This window comes from Aptenodytes forsteri, unplaced genomic scaffold (assembly GCF_000699145.1).
Source record: "Aptenodytes forsteri isolate BGI_AS27 unplaced genomic scaffold, ASM69914v1 Scaffold146, whole genome shotgun sequence".
In the NCBI taxonomy this organism is placed as follows: domain Eukaryota; kingdom Metazoa; phylum Chordata; class Aves; order Sphenisciformes; family Spheniscidae; genus Aptenodytes; species Aptenodytes forsteri.
In genome coordinates this window covers 1,870,162-1,888,685 of record NW_008795128.1, presented here as the reverse complement: position 1 = coordinate 1,888,685, position 18,524 = coordinate 1,870,162, and the positions used below count along the sequence as shown (strand labels likewise).

At 40.0% G+C, this 18,524-nt stretch overlaps 1 protein-coding gene across 1 annotated transcript in view; it reads right to left on the bottom strand.

The window, feature by feature from the left end:
• Positions 1 to 17,072, bottom strand: part of ALKBH3 (alkB homolog 3, alpha-ketoglutaratedependent dioxygenase) — a gene marked incomplete at its 5' end in the record, with an annotated part of 22,015 nt that extends 4,943 nt beyond the window's left edge. The window contains 6 exons of the mRNA XM_019471619.1: positions 7,266 to 7,475; positions 10,668 to 10,756; positions 11,978 to 12,081; positions 13,659 to 13,706; positions 15,695 to 15,729; positions 16,947 to 17,072. Of these exons, the coding sequence (XP_019327164.1) occupies positions 7,266 to 7,475; positions 10,668 to 10,756; positions 11,978 to 12,081; positions 13,659 to 13,706; positions 15,695 to 15,729; positions 16,947 to 17,072 (612 nt within the window). The remainder of the gene's footprint in view (positions 1 to 7,265; positions 7,476 to 10,667; positions 10,757 to 11,977; positions 12,082 to 13,658; positions 13,707 to 15,694; positions 15,730 to 16,946) is intronic.
• Positions 17,073 to 18,524: the final 1,452 nt, after the last annotated feature.

Below are 18,524 nucleotides of genomic sequence, written 5' to 3'. Positions count from 1 at the left end.
GGGGGTGGAGAGGGAAAGATATGAGAGGTCACAACTTAGGTCACTTGTAACAGAGGCAGATTGCAAAGAAGCTAGAAACAGTACAGGACAACTGAGACTTGGAAAATGGAATTATCACAGTAAGATTTAACCCAGCTTGAGGCGCAGGTATAGTTACCTCACACTGACAAAATTCCCACATTTCTGAAACAGAAACAAACGTTACAAGACCTCCAGGCTTCAGCTGTATGTTAAGTTATTCAGGAAAACTAACAGGACTCTGCACAGACCCGACAGTTAGAAGAAAACATTACCAGGTCATAAAAAGGCAGATGCAGTCTTTTGAGAGCCATTAAAAAGACCCAACAGCTCTCATCCAACACATTTTACTGCTTTTACAAAAACTCACATTTTCAAAAATCTTAACTAATTTCCTTGAAGCTTAATTCTGCAGTGGCCCAACTTGATGCACGTTTGTCTTTCTAAAGTTCATGGCTCGCTGAAAAGCTCAAAATAACGAGGTAAAGTCTCAACTACTGGGAAAATTATGTCTTGGACTTAAAACACCGTCTAATTTTCAAAAGAACAACTGGGGGAGGGGGCGGTATAAAAAAGATGCAGATAGAAAGATGACTGCAAATCCTCTAAAATGCAAAAGAGCTTAGTTGGGATCAAATCAATTCCCAATAATAAAAAGCATCACTTGATATAATTGACTATATACTCGCACCTTTGCTACTTTCTGTTCATGTCTGGGACTAGAAGTCGCAGTGTGACAGAACAAGGCTATTTAATACTGGCAGCACTGGCTGGCAATTCTGGATTTGTGCATTTCTTGGGAATATGTAAGGGAGGGAGGCTGTGGCAGTGATTAATTAAGCTCACTAAACCTCTGGAATCAGGGAGTGCTGAAGGCACTCACAATCACCTGTAATATATATTCTTTGCAAGGAAAATGCGAAACATATTTTTAAGCTTCTATTAAGCTTATTTATCTTGCTCTATTAAAAGTAAGGTGTAATGCCAAAAACATTTTCTTAAACTTCAGAGGAAACAAGAGGAAAATTTCAAAAATAGGTATTATAAACGTGACTGCTGATGAAAAGCAGAGAAATACCATTGCATGGCTGTTTTCTATTTCACAGGATTACATCATTTCACTTTGTGGATTGACAACAGTGGACTTATTTTTATCTCTTGCTCATCTTTGTCCTGGTTTCAGCTGGGATAGATTTAATTTTCTTCCTAGTAGCTGGTACAGTGCTGTGTTTTGGATTTAGGAGGAGAACAATGTTGGTAACACACTGATGTTTTAGTTGTTGCTGAGCAGTGCTTACACTAAGTCAAGGACTTTTCAGCTTCTCATACTGCCCTGCCAGCGAGGAGGCTGGGGGTGCACAAGAAGCTGGGAGGGGGCACAGCCAGGACAGCTGACCCAAACTGGCCAAAAGGATCTTCTATACCATGTGATGTCACGCTCAGTATATAAACTGGGGGAAAGGTGGCCAGGGGGTCCGCTGCTTGGGGACTGGCTGGGCATCAGTCGGCAGGTGGTGAGCAATTGCATTGTGCATCGCTTGCTTTGTATATTCTTTTATCATTATTATTATTATTAATTTTCTTCCTTTTTTGTCCTATTAAATTGTCTCTATCTCAACCCATGAGTTTTACCTTTTTTCCGATTCTCTCCCCCATCCCACTGAGGGGGGAGTGAGCGAGTGGCTGTGTGGTACTGGCTAGGGTTAAACCATGGCAATCTTGATTAAAAAGGAATGCTTCTAAGATAAATGATTTAGGAGAAAACATCCTTTTGGCTTAGAAAAGTCAGTATGTAAAAGCAGCATTTACTTTCTGTTTTAAATGGGACATCTCTGAGCTTAGTTTTACTTAGAAAAAGAGATTTTTATGTCAACTGGTTTTGCAGAGCCAGTGAAGTTAGACAAAAAGTTTTTACTGTCTTACATGTCGTTACTAACACTGTCCACCAAATCTCATTTCAGAACTTTTATCTCTAGAGCTGATGTTAGATATACAGAAAACTCAGTTGAGTTTCACAGGTCAAGAAGTTTATGAAGGAAATTTATTCTTGGCATCTAAGGAGGAAGAGACTTTTTTAAAATACTAGTAACAAACACGGAAAGAAATGCATCAGGTAACTTTTATATGGTCACTTCGCAACTCTATATATGTATTACAAAACCAGCTGTTTCCAAGAACAGGTCTAGTAAAGCAACTGTTATGATCTTAGTATATTAGAATTTTCATAATCTTGAGTTGCACATTTAATACAATCCAAGCTTTACACTGTCCAAATTCACTGGCTAAAACCTTTTTTTTTTAAATCCTTAATTCAAGTAACTACAGTTAATAAGTGAGGAAAGCTCAGCATGAGTTGATGGCAAGCTCTAAATATAAAATCTGTACGTATTCCAGGACTCCATCAAGGTTTTTTTCTTAAAATGGTATCAAAATCAAAAAGGTTAGAAAAAGAAAAGATCTAGTATAAATCTATATAAATCACCGAAGTTTGTTTCTTAAGTCTCAGGCAAGTTTATTGAGATAGCAGTAGGAAATGGGTTCTGGATAGTGTGGAAGCATCTTCTAATATAAGGAAAAGTAAATGGAAACATCCCGTAGAAGAATGTATAAATAATAATGCAGTTATACATGCAAATGATGCAAAATTATTTTCAAAGGCTAAAGTCAGCAGCCCTCACGGAGAGTGCTGGCTCCTAGTCTTCTGCTTTACCTATTTACCTATTACCAAGAGAATTATCCTTACAAAACTTCTCATCTCTTATTTTTCAGACTCCCATCTTGCTTGTAGCCCTCTTTTCCAGTTTACTCCTCTACCACCAGCTGTGGAAACACCCTCCTCCTCCAACAAAGTGGTCTCATCTATCAATACTTCTGCATTTTTACCTGTTTATTCTCACTACCTCTGACAAAATCCTCACTGCAGCTGTTTTCTTTACAGATTCACTAAGAATGAATATCAGTCATATTGCCCTTTCCCCATGTAATCCACTTGCCTGCCTACATAGGACTATCTTTAAACTCCCTCAGTCTTTCTGCAGCTGACCGAGCAGACTGCGAGTGAGGTAGCTCTAAAGCACTCACATCTTCCTCTGCCTGTCTATAGCTGCTCAAGTCCTGCCCATACTGGTGGACACCTCCTCCTCCTCTGCAGCCACTGCTGTCTGCAAGTCTCCCTCATGCCAATCTAAATTTCAATCCTCCTCATCCTGATCCAAGCCTCAGTTTGTACTGTGCTCCATATATTCCCACGTTCGTCTTCAATTAGGCCTGTTAGGACATGAAGGGTTATTTTTCTGCTGTTTTCAAAAGTACTAGGAAATCTGTAACTTCTGCTAGAACAGCTACTCAAGGACAGAAGAAAAGGACCGTGTTTTAGTGTTTCATTTGAATGACAGGCCCATCTGAAGGCTCATTCTGAGAACACCACGAACATCCTGCTATTATCTAACACACACGTGAAGCTCCCTCCCTTCCCCAGCACCCATCAGTTTCCTTGGTTACAGATGGAAGAAGAGCAACCTGACAGCTGGCTTTCTAACTCCTTCCACAGTTCACACGGCAGTTTGTTGGACACCTGCACCCAACTGGCCCTTATGGCACCCAGATGTCTGCTACAGAGAAGCTCCCAGTGGGACGCAGGAGCTTAGCAGGACATTAAATATCACCCTTCACCCTTGACCTAACATTTCACACTCAGCTTTCAAAAAGACCTTATCAGATAACATGGCATTGTCACACTGAGTTGAGCAGTGATAAGCAATAGCAAAAATGGTAGTGAGACTGTATCAGAAAGACCCATCTAACACAGTGAAATCAATTCCTCTAGAGTAGGACAATTAAGTCATGTATGAGTGGGACAGGGACCTTGAGGCTGTGTGGAGAACAGGAGGAGGTCACGGTGGTGCAGAGGTGACAAGTATGATGTGGGCAAGTATGAGAGGACTAAACCAATAGATTGTGTGTGAATTGTGTATGAATCACAGCTCTAAAACAAAGCATTCACCTCTTGGTTTCAGTGTAGGCAGGAGCTTCGATGGGGGGGAACAAGAAGGCAAGAAAAAGTTTAAGTAATTTACTGGAACTAGAAGTAGAAAATAAAAGAAACCAGATCACTTCACTGTAGACTTTGAACTACCAAGTAGGCATCCAAATACCCCTAGAAACCATTTAAAGCAAAGGCAAAATATTGGCTACAACCACACAACTGGTCCAAATAAACACAAAAAGCAGTATTTAGAAGAAAGAATGCTTAAAAACTCCAGCGGGTAAAGTAAAACAGCTTCTGGCATCATGTTAATTTCCATGAAAAGTCTCCTTAATTCCAGTAGGGAATTTGCTCCTGAAATGTATTTGTAGCTTTTTTACACACACTGGGCTGAAATCAGAGTAGGAATTATTTCTACTTATCCACAAGGAATGCTTGTTGATGCAGATTCAAATAGACTATGCATGTCTCTACATTCCTTTACCTCCTATTATATGATGAACACTTACTCATCCAGTACAGTACTCACCAAAAAGAAAAACAGAAAACAACCTTTCCCTCCCCTCACCCTAGAACAATTTTCAGGAAAAAAATACCACTTGCACCTACATAACTTTTTTTTTTTTTTCATTTTTTGCCAAGGAAAAATGCAGAGAAAGGATAAAAAGATTTCCTTTTGTGACAGCTTCAGAATGGCCTATATAAACGCCATCAAATGCCTACCAGACAAATGTCAAAATTCACACAAACATGCACAAAAAACCCCAACCCACCAACATTACTGGTCTTCTTTGCAGTTAGAGAAATAGGATTTTATTCTATAAGAAGTTCATCCACATTTCAAGATATAAAATGGAAAATATTTGTACAGATACTAACATAAACTGAAGTCTCTGAAGACTCTGATCTAGTATTCTTCAATAGCACTACAAGATGTTACGTGACTTGTGGTATATACTGTTTTGTACCCAGTACACAATCACACACAGGCAACCGCTTTAGTTTCTTTTTTCCAGTACCATTTATCCACCGTGAGCTTCTACCACAGTATTTCTCACCTCCTATTTTCATTACATCTTTCATCTCAAAATACTTAAAAGCACTTACAAGAACAGAGGGAAATGAAGGCCTCAAACTCTAGAATTTGAAATACTAGAATGTTGGCCCTCAAAGAGGTTTAATTTTGGGAGGAAAAGGATTTACTTTCTCTTTCCCTCCTCAATGAAGACTAACTCTGGAAAACCCGATGTACTGATACTGGCAGATTACAAACCAGGAAGAGCCTGAATGCCTGTGATGACTGTTAGTCTGAATCCCTTTCCCCTAGACTACATTCCTCTTCCTGTAACTTGCTTTTGAACAAAGTAATGATCAAACTTCAAATACCTACAATCAACTTTAACTTTCTCTTAATGAAAGAGAGAATGCTACATTACAATAGAGTATGAAAATTACTTCTTTGGTGGTACAGCCTGAAAGGTGGTAATTTCCATCAGAGCGTCTTGTAACTCCCACTTGGCAAAGCCTCTAGTGTCGTAAGATGCTCTCAGAAAATTGCAGGCTTTGGGAATGTGCAAAGAATACGTAATGTGTGCCATATAATTATTAAGTACGAGTTCCCTTAGGCACAGGATGCAGTTAATAGCAACTTATTCAAAGATCACTCTGCACATGGGAATCATACCTTAGAAAGAGGTATGTCACACTTGCAAAAGGAATACACTTCATAGGTAACAAGACTCAGCTAGTCAGAAATATCAGGTCAGAGGCACTGAAGAAAAAAAATTAGGAGAGCTTGAGGGATACATCTATAGAAAATCACCCATCTCAGGAGCAAAAGGGAAGAAATTGTGCAGTACGGATCAAAGAAGGCAGCCGATTATGAATGGCACAGACTGAATTTCCCCCTTTTCTAATAGTGGGTGTCTTTTCAGAAAATAGAAAATGGAACAAAAAGACATCTTGCTTAAGAACTGGGTTTGATTTTTAAGAGGGAAACTGCAAAGTTTATACTGAAATCTAAGTGGCTTTGATTCTGATCCATCGAAAGGGAACACGTGCACTTCTAGAAATTAATCCAAACACCATTTACAGTTTCCCAGAGGAATGAACTTTCCAGCTGACATTTTGTTATCATCACAGCATCAAAGATACTTACTCATGCTATGCCCACTGATATAATGCACTGGTTATGTGATCTCATGCTCAGGGACCAGGATTAAATTCACTTCAGACAACAAAGAAATTACAAATTAGAGAACTGGTGAAAAATACAAATTATTTATTTGTTTTCTGGTTCAAATTCTGACCTTTGCTGTTCATGACTAGGTGACCCAAGGTGACTTCAGTATGTCAGCATACAGTTTTCCAATAGGCTGATAATCATCACCTTTGCTTTCTGCATTACTTACTCAGAATAAATAGCAACATAAGCTGACAGCAAACTTCCCAAAGTTCTCAAAGACTACACATGCAGAAAAGACACGTGAAGCAGGATACCCCAAAATGAGGCCTGTATTCTCAACACAGGAATGTGTGATACCTTTACTTGGATAAATATGAATTGCGAAATTTAAATTTTAAGTTGGCTTGTAAACACAGCATTCCCAAGCACAGCATTTTATCTAGAAAGAGTATTCACTACTAAATCACCAACTAATTCCTGAAAGGATGTTCCTGCATGCCTCCTTATCAAAGTAAAGATCGCTGTTTAGTCTGTGAAGTATGATGCAACAGTTTGGCATTTTATGGAAAAGAAATTAGCTCCTTCCCTCTGTTCACTGTCCCTCAATCTGAACACACACAAGTCAAAATGCAAACATTATTAAGATGATTTTTACGGACAAGAGCAGCCAGAGCTACTCTTCATCCCACAGACACTATACATTACACAATGTTTGCCTGAGTTTAAGAAAATGGTATCAACTCTTTGGTTCATTTACGCAGTGAAAGTCTCCTTCCACCATCACCGATTTCATTTTAAGTAACAGGAAAGGCCCTTACTTGGGCAGAAGAGTGCCGAGGTTGCAGTTTCACTGCACCACTACACTGCTGCACATCAGTAGAGTGGTCCCATCGCATCAAGATGTCACGTTCCATGCAACAGATTTCTTGATCCCTATGCTTATTCCACAGAACTTTATGAGTTGCGCTTTCATTAACTACTATTAAACGTTTTTAGTAATTAAGTTCTCTAAACAGAGGGAAAATACTAAACATATTAGTAACTACAGGACTGTCTCAATGTGACATCAACACTCACAGGAGAGGGTTTCTTCCTCATCTCAAAGGTCCGGGTAGCACCAAAGTTGAGTGAGGCAATGACAGGATTTTTTCCCAGTGATGGTTCATCGTCACTGTGCCAGTCTACGCTATCCTTCTCATTTCGGTAGAGGTTGCAGAGAAGAGAGTTGAAGGTATAGCCAGTGAACTCTTCAATGCGCTCCTTTAGCATAGTCAGCAGAGGATGCCACTGTAATCAGCACAGCAGGAATAGGGTAAAGACAATGAAAGCAGACCAGCAGCAGATAACATCAAGACACAAGGGGAAAACTACTAAGAAACAAAATATACTGCACTTTAGTCACAATAAACTTGAAATCAAACAAATGCCTCTGAACAATTCTGATTGTATTTTTAATAAAGCTGAGGAACGGGCTTTCTGTGAAATATGCATACGTTACCTATCGCTCAATACTAAATCATCTCTTAAAACTATGAAGCCAGCCTGCCTTTCCTACTAATGTAGCCAGCCACCCCAATTAACTGAAAGGTGAGAAAGTAGACAGAGGAAAATCTGCTTGTACTGACCACAGATAAACATTGGGAGTTCTTAACTAAGACAAAAAGTGGGCAACTTCTCCCATGCACACCTGTTTTTTTAACCTCCTGGCCAAGCTAGAGGAGTTTAACACAGGGCTCTGATAACATCTGAGTTACTTGGCCGTTGCTGGTGGGCATAGAGCATCCAGACAGTTGCAACCAGTGACTAAATGACATGCTCTCAATTGCCTGCAGCTGATGACACAGAACAAGAGACAACGGTTGGCCTAACACTGTCACAGCGTGGCCCTCTGTCCCCGCTCTGTTAGTACAGCTTGTTGAGCCCAACTCATCACCTCTTGGGGTTTTGACTTCGACATTGTAACTTTTCAGTGGTTCACAAAACCAGTGCCACAGGCCCTGAATTTCATCCTTCCCTTTGCTAACATCTTGCTGAGCCCATAGCCCACGGCAGCTCTGCACATTCCATTACAACTCAGTCCAGTGAATCATTATTTAATGTTATAAACTTACATCATGACTTTCATCTGTCAGAGTGCTTTTAAGTACTACACAAGTTTAAAAAAAGAAAGCCAAAGCAATGTAGGCCACAATTTTTGCCCATTATATAAGCAGAAACACAGATCAAGAGAGGATAAAGGCCTGATTCCAAACCTTCCAGTGCATCACTGGCAGAAGGAGGAACAGACAGCAGGAATTAGTTCCTAATATCCACCTCTAATAATCAAGTCTGCACCACCTTCTCTTCATGCTTACCCATCTTTAAGGTGTTTTTAACCTATTGGCTACACTGCAGGAGCCTCAATATACCATCTTCCTCTACTAGGGGTATTTCTAGCTATGTCACCCCTTCAATGACTCAGCATCATGTGAATAATTAATTATACATAAACTTAGCTTGCAGCTATGGGACATGTAGGGAAATCAGTAACACCACCCAAAAAAAGCTACAGCTTGTAACTGGGCTGCCTGAATGTGCAGTATGTGCAGGACATACAATGCAATGACTGAAGAGTCCAACAAGAATTACTGAAAGCACTTTTCAGTGACCAACTAGGACTGGATTCCTTCAATTCCTATCACAAAAGTATTTATTACTAAAATGTTACCATATGGTGAATTCTACAATTCAGTGGAAACCCCACTACAAACCTGCAGCAGTGGAAGTAATTTTGTTGAAACATTACTGTGTCACCAACTACATCACTGCTTACAAAGAAACATTTTTCTAATACCAAAATTCATTTAGGCACGAGCACTGGATTATACCTAGCAGTGCTGCAATCACACCCAGTCTTACCAAACAAAAAAAGGAGGGGCACAAAGCTAATTACTCTTCCAGATCAAGCGTTCAAGGCAGGTAATTGGTTTTGGCCAAGCTGTGCACTTTTTACTCGGGATATTTTTGTGATATAAACCCTATTCTACAAGTAAGGACTGTGCTCTTTACACCATCTGCTGCTTCTTCTAGGCTGCAGGAACTCCCACCTACAAAGCCGAGTGAAATATCAGCGTGTCCGTGTGCAGTCTACCCATATATCTGCCTGCGGGCAGTTTCCAGCCAGTGGCAGGGCTGGCTCCCAGCTATGCAAGTTTGCCAGTGCATCTCACTTTCTGCTGGAGTTTCTTTCTCTCAGTAAAATAGGAGAATTATCCAGGGATAAAAGACTGGATCAGCATGCGTGACTGATTTAGGCCTTGTACCTCTTGGATGAGAAAAACAAACCAGTGGCCCAATGAGTGCTAACTCTGAACTTTATGCAAACTGAACTGAAACCGCCAATTCAGGGTGTATAGGCTCTATCCAACCTCTGAGCAGCAATGGCTTCCACAACAGGCAATTCTGAACCAGATTTAAATCAGTAGTGTACAGCAGAATGATTTTGGAGGGGCACTTCCAATCCCTAAAGCCATTCAGCTTCTAGAAAAGTCAATTTAAAATAATATTCCACAAATGAGTGGGAAAAAAAAATGCCTATTTTTCCACCACAAATTCCATAGATTATGGAATTTTTGAACTATGGTATTTTTAAGACTACAAAATCTTCACAACTCATCTTGTTAAATAACGCCTTTCCACTTTTCCAAACAGAGCTTTGCCAGGAGGTACCCCCCGCCTTTGGCGGCAGTTCTGGGACTTGGGACACTTCTCTCTCATGCTATCCAGCCTTCAACAGTCACAATTTATGGTTCAGAACATTGCAGCCTACTGCCATGGAAATCTCAGACAAAGCAATACCAAGAGACAGGCCAATGGGACAACAGGCTGGAAGCCAGAGAGAGCGAGTGAACACGAACAAAACGTCAACAAGTCACTCAGAAGGTTTTTAACCCTTCCAAAATAGCGTGGGAAGTTACATCATACAATCTGGAGTTGCTGAGCAAGCAGGTTGTCTGTGTGAATTTCACAGCACTCACATAGAAATCAACAATATGCCTAAATTCTCATTTAAGCAGTACTGAATCTATGTGTTTCTGAAAGTAACTATTTCAGTAATTGATATTACTATATCTTCACAACAAAAAACTCAGTATGACTCTGTACACTACAATCTCCAATATAAAGATGCATAGAGTAAGTCACACAGAACAATTCAGAGTTTTGTCCAAAGCTACAGTGACCCAAAAGCAGAATGTTAAACTCTGGAGTTTCCTTTTGCCAAAGTTTAGCAACTAAATCATGCTCCTCTCAGTCAATCCACTCGTAATGCTTGTTTTATGAAGTTGTCCACATTCCACTAGAATCTGTTGCTGATCACAAATGAAATGCTGATAGATACTCTAGATAAAAATAGAGGATACAGAGAATTTTTGTGTCTCAATCTCTGCAAAGGATTTCTTTGTAGTCCATAATAAAAGACAGCTGTAAACATATACATACATTTGGGTTTGGCTGCATTGTTATCCTAGAGTACGTGTAAGGAAGTTCCCCATACCAGGAGGTAAGCCTTGGTTCCTCAAAAGATACTTCTAAAAAAAGAAAAACAGGAAGACTCTCTCAGCTGCCTTATCAAAGGGCTTAAAAATGGAAAGATGATGCAATTCTGCCGAGAAACTTGACCAAAAAGGGACTGTCTACTCACCTAAAGTTAAAAAGCAGCCCCTTAAAATCCTCAGCCTTACATAGTGAACTCAAGTGAAGGAATGAGATTATTCAAAAGCGGGCCTGTCTCTGCAAGAGGAATTACCTTGCCAAAATCTTAGAACCACATTAATTTTCTCATCCCTATGCCAGACAGGGCAGGGACTGGACAAGTTAAAGATAGCAAAATGAAACTGAAATTTTATTTATAATTCTGGCTTGTTTTATATTCTCCTGGTTCCAGTGCCCAATACACTGGCAAAAGTTGCAAGATGTATCCACTGGAAAGGATGAAGCGGAAAGGACTGCAGCATCGATAGGACATTACAGAAGCAGAATGTAGCAAGGCTGGACAAGTAATATTTTGTCAAATATGCGTGTGCTCTGTGATGTAATACAAACATCAAGTTAAAAGTACTTTCAACTTCTGAAAAGACTATCTTGGTAGCTAGTTCTCATGCTTGACAGGTAACATTCTCCATTATACTGTACCTTTATTGCAAACCAATAAACACAGGTGTTGAAGACATTGTCCAGCCCTGTCCAGTAACTACTCCAATATATTATCTTATATCCGTTCCTGACTGAAGAGAAATTTAGCTAGAACAGGTGCCCCTTAGCGAACAAATCCAGAATAGCAATCTCCTCACTTACTGCATACTGGAACTAATAAGCAAAGACAAGGGAAAAGAAACATGCTCTGCTGGGATTTTAAGTGAGAGGGGCAAAAAATATTCCCGGTGACAGAAACCTCAAAGAACACAGTTTTTGCAGCATCACTGGGAGACAATATGAAGGGATGGAGCACAGACAATCTAAAAAAAGAGTGGGAAAAAGAACTGGAGATGACAGAGGAGGCAGTAAAATTCAAAGATTTTTAAGACAGGGAATTTTAATTTGGAAAGATCTCATTTAATTGGCAATAGGAACATGGTGATAGAGATTGAAAAATAAGCAGCAGTACTTTTCAGATATGCATGGAAAACCTGGAAGGAAATATGTGAAGGAGTGGTAGCATGTAAAATTAAAAACAATGATAAACAATGCATGGATTTTGGTATGGAAATGCCCTCGGAATGACCTGAAAAGCTGGTCTACACACCCCTTACCCTGTCTGATGTGAGTTCTCTGACCCCAGGGTATGTCTTGGAGGAGTTGTTCAAACATCCAGTCTGCTTGTTCTGAATCAATAAAGCCAGGAACCAAATGAATCCTAAGGAAGAAAAAGATAAAGAAAAAATGGAAGGAATATACACTTCTATATATGCTTTGATAAAATATTCTGATTTCCAGGTTTCCCAAAGGAGATAAGAATGGCTGTAATGCATCAGACCGAAAGTCAAAGCCTAGTACCCTATTTCTGACCACAGCCAAAAGCAGGTGTGAAGGAAAGAACAGAAGGCAGCAGGAGCTCCTGATGAGTCTTCCCCTCACCAAACACATCTAATTGCTTTTTAAAAACCTGTAAAAACGTATGACACCAACAATATTCTACGAGTCCCACAATCAGCCATATACTGTGTGAAAAATGGCATCCTTCTGCTTGTTATTAACTTCCCATTTGATAAATTAGATCGCCCTGATTATGGTACTACAGTCAACATAAGTAAATAATTGCCCTTTATTCACCATCTCCATGCCACTCAGAATTTGATAGCCCTTCACCACTACTGCCATCCTGGCCTCTCTTTTCCAACCACAAGAACCCTAGAGCACTTAACCTCTCCTATTTTCACATTTTCATATGTACGTTTTATATTTTGACTGTACTAACAGCAGCATTCAAAAATTCCAGCCACTGTGGTGGGCTGCAGAGTAGGAATGCTGTTCACAAGAGGTTACTCTCACGAGTATTCAATCCGCCGAAGACATCGCAATAAGAATACGTATAGTAAAGGCACTAAGAGATGCAAAATCTGATTATTAACTTTCCAGAAATGTATATACTCCAGCAACACATTATGAAAAGAAACTCCAGAAAATGACAGAATAACCCAGCTGGCTGTGTATCTTTTCTCTTTCCAGCTGGTCAAAGCTTTTACTTTTCAAATTGGTATAAAATTTTATTTGCAGTTTTAGAAGAAACCAAGTTGAAAGCTTTGAAATAAATGCACAAAAAGTTATTATGTCCTTGGCATTTTTTCCACTATTAATAAAACCTATCAAATCCAGAAGAAAAGGATTAATACTGATATTGCAGCTAAGTCAGCAAGGTAAAATAAAATGCATTTTAGCTAGTAGGAATCACAGAACAAGTAGGTTTTGTTTCGAAGTTTCCTGAAGCTGAAATAATTAAGGCATAGCATGTAAGCAAAAGGGACAACTCTAAAGTTACCAAATCTGCCTAAAGTGAAATGCTTTTATTAGATTAATTTAAAACAAGTCCAATTTACAGCTAAAAGTTTTTGGTGGCTCTTAACACAGACATCACGCACTTGCTAACACAGGAATACCGATCCAAATTTCAAGCAGCAACTTACTCTGGAACGTGAAACAAACGGACATAGCCCCTTCTCCTTATTCCGGACAAGAACACTAGACGCAGTAAGCACTAGATGTTAAGAGGTTCATTTTTCTTCTCTTCAGTGCTGCTCAGAACTGCGTAAGTCTCTGCTACCTGATACTCAAAGTATTTCCAGAAGTACTCTAAACAGAAGATACACAGGAAGGGCAATGTGCACCTGCTAGAGTCAAAGCACTCTGCAGAGACTAGACTTCAGAAAGCTGAGTATCACTGCGTTATTCTGCAACAGCAAATTACAAGTTTCAAAAAACATGCAATTCACTTACCTAGAAATGCCAGTTGGTACTTTGCTGAGCTCATACACACCAGACTTGCTGAGGATGTAAGAAAGGAAAGGCCATCAGATGGACAAACAACAAGAAGTTATCTCACACTGAGCAGCATCGACTATAACTGCTGTAAACCTGGACTAGGGAGAGTATTCTTTAAAAACGAAAAGAAAAAAAGCTTTGCACTACTAAGGGAAGCAATAATGTTCTGGAGACAGTCAGAGGTCAGAATAAGGCAGCAAGGGGTGTTGCAGAAGCAAATGAGTTTGTGTGCACTTCCTGCCTCTCACTCTCATTTCACCAAAGGCCCAATACACAGTTTTAAGGCTCTAGAGATATGTAAACGAGGGATGTCATGGGGAATCTAAAGGAGACAACCATACAAGACTGCACCCTGACTGTTATGTTTGCGTTTACAGGTATTTTACAAAAAACACGAGTGTAACTAAAGATGAAAAATCCTGTTTTCAGTCAGATGACCGATACCACCATTCTTCTAACAGCAAAGTGTTCATCAACCTGTGTGACACAGCAAAACCAACTTACAGGTGTGTGAGCAGTATTTTAACTATTGTAGCTGGTACAGAGGGTAAAGAGTTCTTCCCTGTTACGAGTTGCATTGTCATAAAGTATTATTTACTCCTGTGCAAACTGCTTGCTTCACCTACTATCTCATTTTCTCCTAAACTAGCTCCAAACTTTATACTGCTCTTTTTCCCTAGAACACGCCAGGAGTTAATCGCTCTCCAGCACTGCTTCTCCCTCAAAACAGTTCAGCAACTCACAAGATGATCACATACTGTGTTTTGCACTGTGTATTTAAGAAAGTTAAATAAACAGAAACTTCTGATCTCTTCCATAGTGCACATGCAGAGCATAAACCATACTATATTACCTACAACACATTGTTGTGATGAGAATAGCATCTCAGTTTTGCTTCCTCTATATTTTTTTACTTGATTTGTGAACAAGTGTAACAAACGAAAGGTCAGTGAACCTTTAGAACACTTAACACACTGAATTTACTTAATACATAGATACTATGTTATTACTACTAATCATAAACAATACGCAAAGGACATACGGCTGTATCATTCATACTGAAATGGAAAGTTAAAACATAAGCAAATCTGTTACAATCTGTAAGTGCTTCTGGGAAATTCTGTAACTATTTCCAGCAATATTTTTCATGACTGTTGACAGAAACACTTCTCACAAAGTAGTTCTACTCAATGAACTGTTCACTACCATGCTAGCAGTGGGAGGGCAGCTGAACACCTCATCTGCGTTATGCCTGCTCTGCATGAATACTCACCTCGCATCAAATCTGAAGTTGCTACAGAAAACTAACCCCAGAACCCTCAAAGTGAAAACAACATACAGCGAGTCAAAAGCTGAATCTGCAACTTGCCTCTTAGGAACCACTTAGTAAGGAAATTCTATCAAGATGACCAAACTGAAGCAAATTTAATTTTCAAAATCTGTAACTTCACCATACACCACCACACCTTGTCACATTTCATGCCAAGGTTATTCTGAAAAGATCCCCATTTCATCACGAAGGGTAAGTGATCTACAGTGTGTGAATATCTAGCTTCACTATGACACTTAGTAGCAGCTACTTTTCCGAACCTTCAAAGGAAGCGCTGCTTGAGTTGCCATACTGCCTATATTCCTGGATAATGGTAAGTAATTTCCAGCATAGTTTACACAGGGACTGTTCTAGGAAAACGTACATTGCTGACCAAAGGAGACATATTTGTAGTTCTGTTGATCCAGAATGTCCAACTGCTTGTTCTTCCTGGCTTATACAGCTACACCACAGCTATAAAACCTAGTTAACACAGACTCGGACTCTCCTGATTATAAATTCAGTTCAGGATAAAAGGGCTGAAAGTCCACGTTTTGTACTGAAATTTCTTCCAAAGGCATGGCAGTTGCAAGTGGAGAAGGAACTCTTTTTCAGCAGGTTCCCACTGACCAACAAGACAGAAAAACCGCACGAAGGACAGTTAAGTCAGCAGTGTACTCACTCTATCACACCTGCCTCAGGAACTTTGCGCTCCACCTGAAAGGTAACAAGACAATACATGGTGAATGTTAAACTTTTAAGTACCTGGCATGCTCTAGCCAAATAGAAGTAATTGCCATCTCTAGTGACTCTATATAGCTGCATACTGATATATCGGTGACAAAAATATACCTCTGGACAGTTGGTAAGCAGTAACAACCCACCCACCCTCTCCATGCCCCAGCAACTCTCAAATGCAGCTACCACTGCAGGCAGTTTTTAACAATCAACTGCCCCCTAAAGGACATTAATTTCTAAGTTATTTAGATTATTACAATCCTTGCTATTTATCAACTGCAAAAAAAAAAAAAATTCTTATCCTTACATTTGGAAGTAAAAATCTAGAGCAACTATAGGAGGGATGAACAAATCCCAGGCCCCAGACAATGAGCAAAACACAAGACAGGCCAGACATAGCAGGAGCTGATGCTTCAAAATTGTCTGCACAGCTTGAGATAGCTGGTTTTTGTTAAAACAAAAAAAAAACCAAAAAACAATCACAGTAGTTTAATCCAACCCGGTCCAGCCTGGATTATCATTCTGGTTGTCTCAGGGATTTATGCTTCTCTTCTCTGAGCTCAGCGGAATGCTGAGATGCAAGGAGGTACTGAGTTGAGCAAGCAAAATATAGTACTATATAGATACCAGGGTTCTGCCACAGAGAAAAGAGAATCTACCCAGACCGTCTCCAATCCTTCCAAGCCAAGACAGCCTTTTAAACACTTCTGGCTTAAAAAGAAGTGTTCAAGATTTTTTTTCCCAAGCAAGGAACTGCCCTCCCACTGCACAGAGCACAATATCCTTCATCTGCTGACAGGACATAAAGCAAAGTCCATAAACCAAATCCCATGCTCTTCCCCTGTAACAAGTAAGACAGATAGCCCAACTGAGGGGAAAAAACAGAGCTTAAATCATGCTTAGGACATTGCATCATTCTGAATATTTAGGAGAACATACTCTTTTGGCTCTCTGAAAAAAAGTAGTTATGATCAGGTACGTAATGGAAGTCTGAGGCTAAACAGAGGGACCGTAACTTTCTGTTTGCCATATATACAAGACAGTTGCAAACTCTGCTTGGTAAAAGCCTGAAGTTCAGCTCAGCTGAGTTTTTAATTTGTTTTTAAACGTGAGACTATAATCTCGAAGTCTGATAATTTTTATCATTTTAAGTTTAATAAAAGCTAAGATTCTACTAGTTACTGTGTAATTTTTACCTCTGATGGTTTTGCAAAGACAAATTGCTTTTCAGCGTGAGGCTGATCTTTCCTCACCCATGCCGGTCTGGCGCTTGCAGGGGCAGGGCTGCTGGCCACAGCTGCCTTAGGTGCTAAAGCAAAAAGAAAAAAAAGGGGTCACATGAAATAGAATTTCATCATACAAAAAATACAGTTTGGAAGAACTTATGGAATCATTCTTTGAAGTATTCTCCTCTGCTTGGCAGAGACTCCAGGGAACAGCCAAACCTACATTACGTGACAGTTAAAATTGCACAGAAACTGGAGGGTTTTTATATGTATTTGTTATTCATAGACAAACAAAAATGAAAACATCCTTTTATCAGAAAGGATAACACCTGGAACCTTCCAATTCTACCACAAACACCCATCACATGCCAGCAGAAATTTTCCCAAGCAGCTAAACTGCTTCCCTCCGCAATTTTTTTTTAGGAAACAAAAAGGCACTTCTCTGAGAAAAATACTTTTATTAAAAAGATTTTGAAACTAGGGAGAAAGTATGGAAGAGCAACTCAGGCATACCACTTGATGTGTTTTATTTACACATGCGAAAAGGCTTAAAAATGGGCCTCAAACAGAAACAAAGTAAAAGTCTTCACTCTGCAAAATTCAAAAGATGGGAAAAATAATTTTTAACAATCCCCTTAGGAAAAGGTGGAATGAAACACACCTGTACAGGCTACATGCACAGGTCAAGACAATCAGCTAATTTTTTTCAGGATTAAAAAAAAATCAGCTTGCCTAGTACCCTCAGTCTGCAGAGAAATGGGAGCTTTATTGGATATTGTAATCAGGCAAGTGGAACATGGTGTTTTGACCACAAAACAAACCAGTCCTCCCTGCAAGACTGGAAACCCACACAGCGCTCTCCTGCCTCTGCACTCTTTGGTTAAATGTTTGATACAAAACAGAGACATTAACTCCAGCCCTTTCAACTAGCGCTCTTTATTTTGCAATGTTTTCACTGTGAAAAGACAGAGGAAGACACATAATAAGTTTTATCAATAAAAAGTGACTAATAGTTATTACAGAACTTAGCTCCACCAAATTCTATTCGTCTCATTCAACTTGCCCAAAGACGTACGCTTACTTAAGCATGTGCATTAGAAGCACATCTACGCACGTATGCAGCTGACCCTGTGTTCTGTGTCCAAAATTGCTACAACATATCGGTGACATACATAAAAATTTTACTTAAAAACTAGGTTCGAACACCTGAACTTTAGTTAGCTAGACAAACCGGACCGCCACGCAAGGCCTCACGCTCCTCCCCGTCACCCAGCACGGTCAGAACGAGCAGCCAGGCCACGGGTGCGGGTAGTTTCACACGCACTGCAGGTGTGCTCGGAGGCCCGGACTTACGCTCTTCTGCTCGGCAAAGAAAGCGATGCAAACTTCCAACCGCACGTCTAGAGGCTTGCAAAGCTTCGCCGATTACCTTTCGCCTCAGCCCGCGTCAGGCCTAGGACAGCAGTTTTCTCCACACCATCTGTAAGGCAAGGGCAGGGCGGCCCCAGCGCTTCCCTCCGGGGCGGACCCGCTCCGGCGCTGCACACC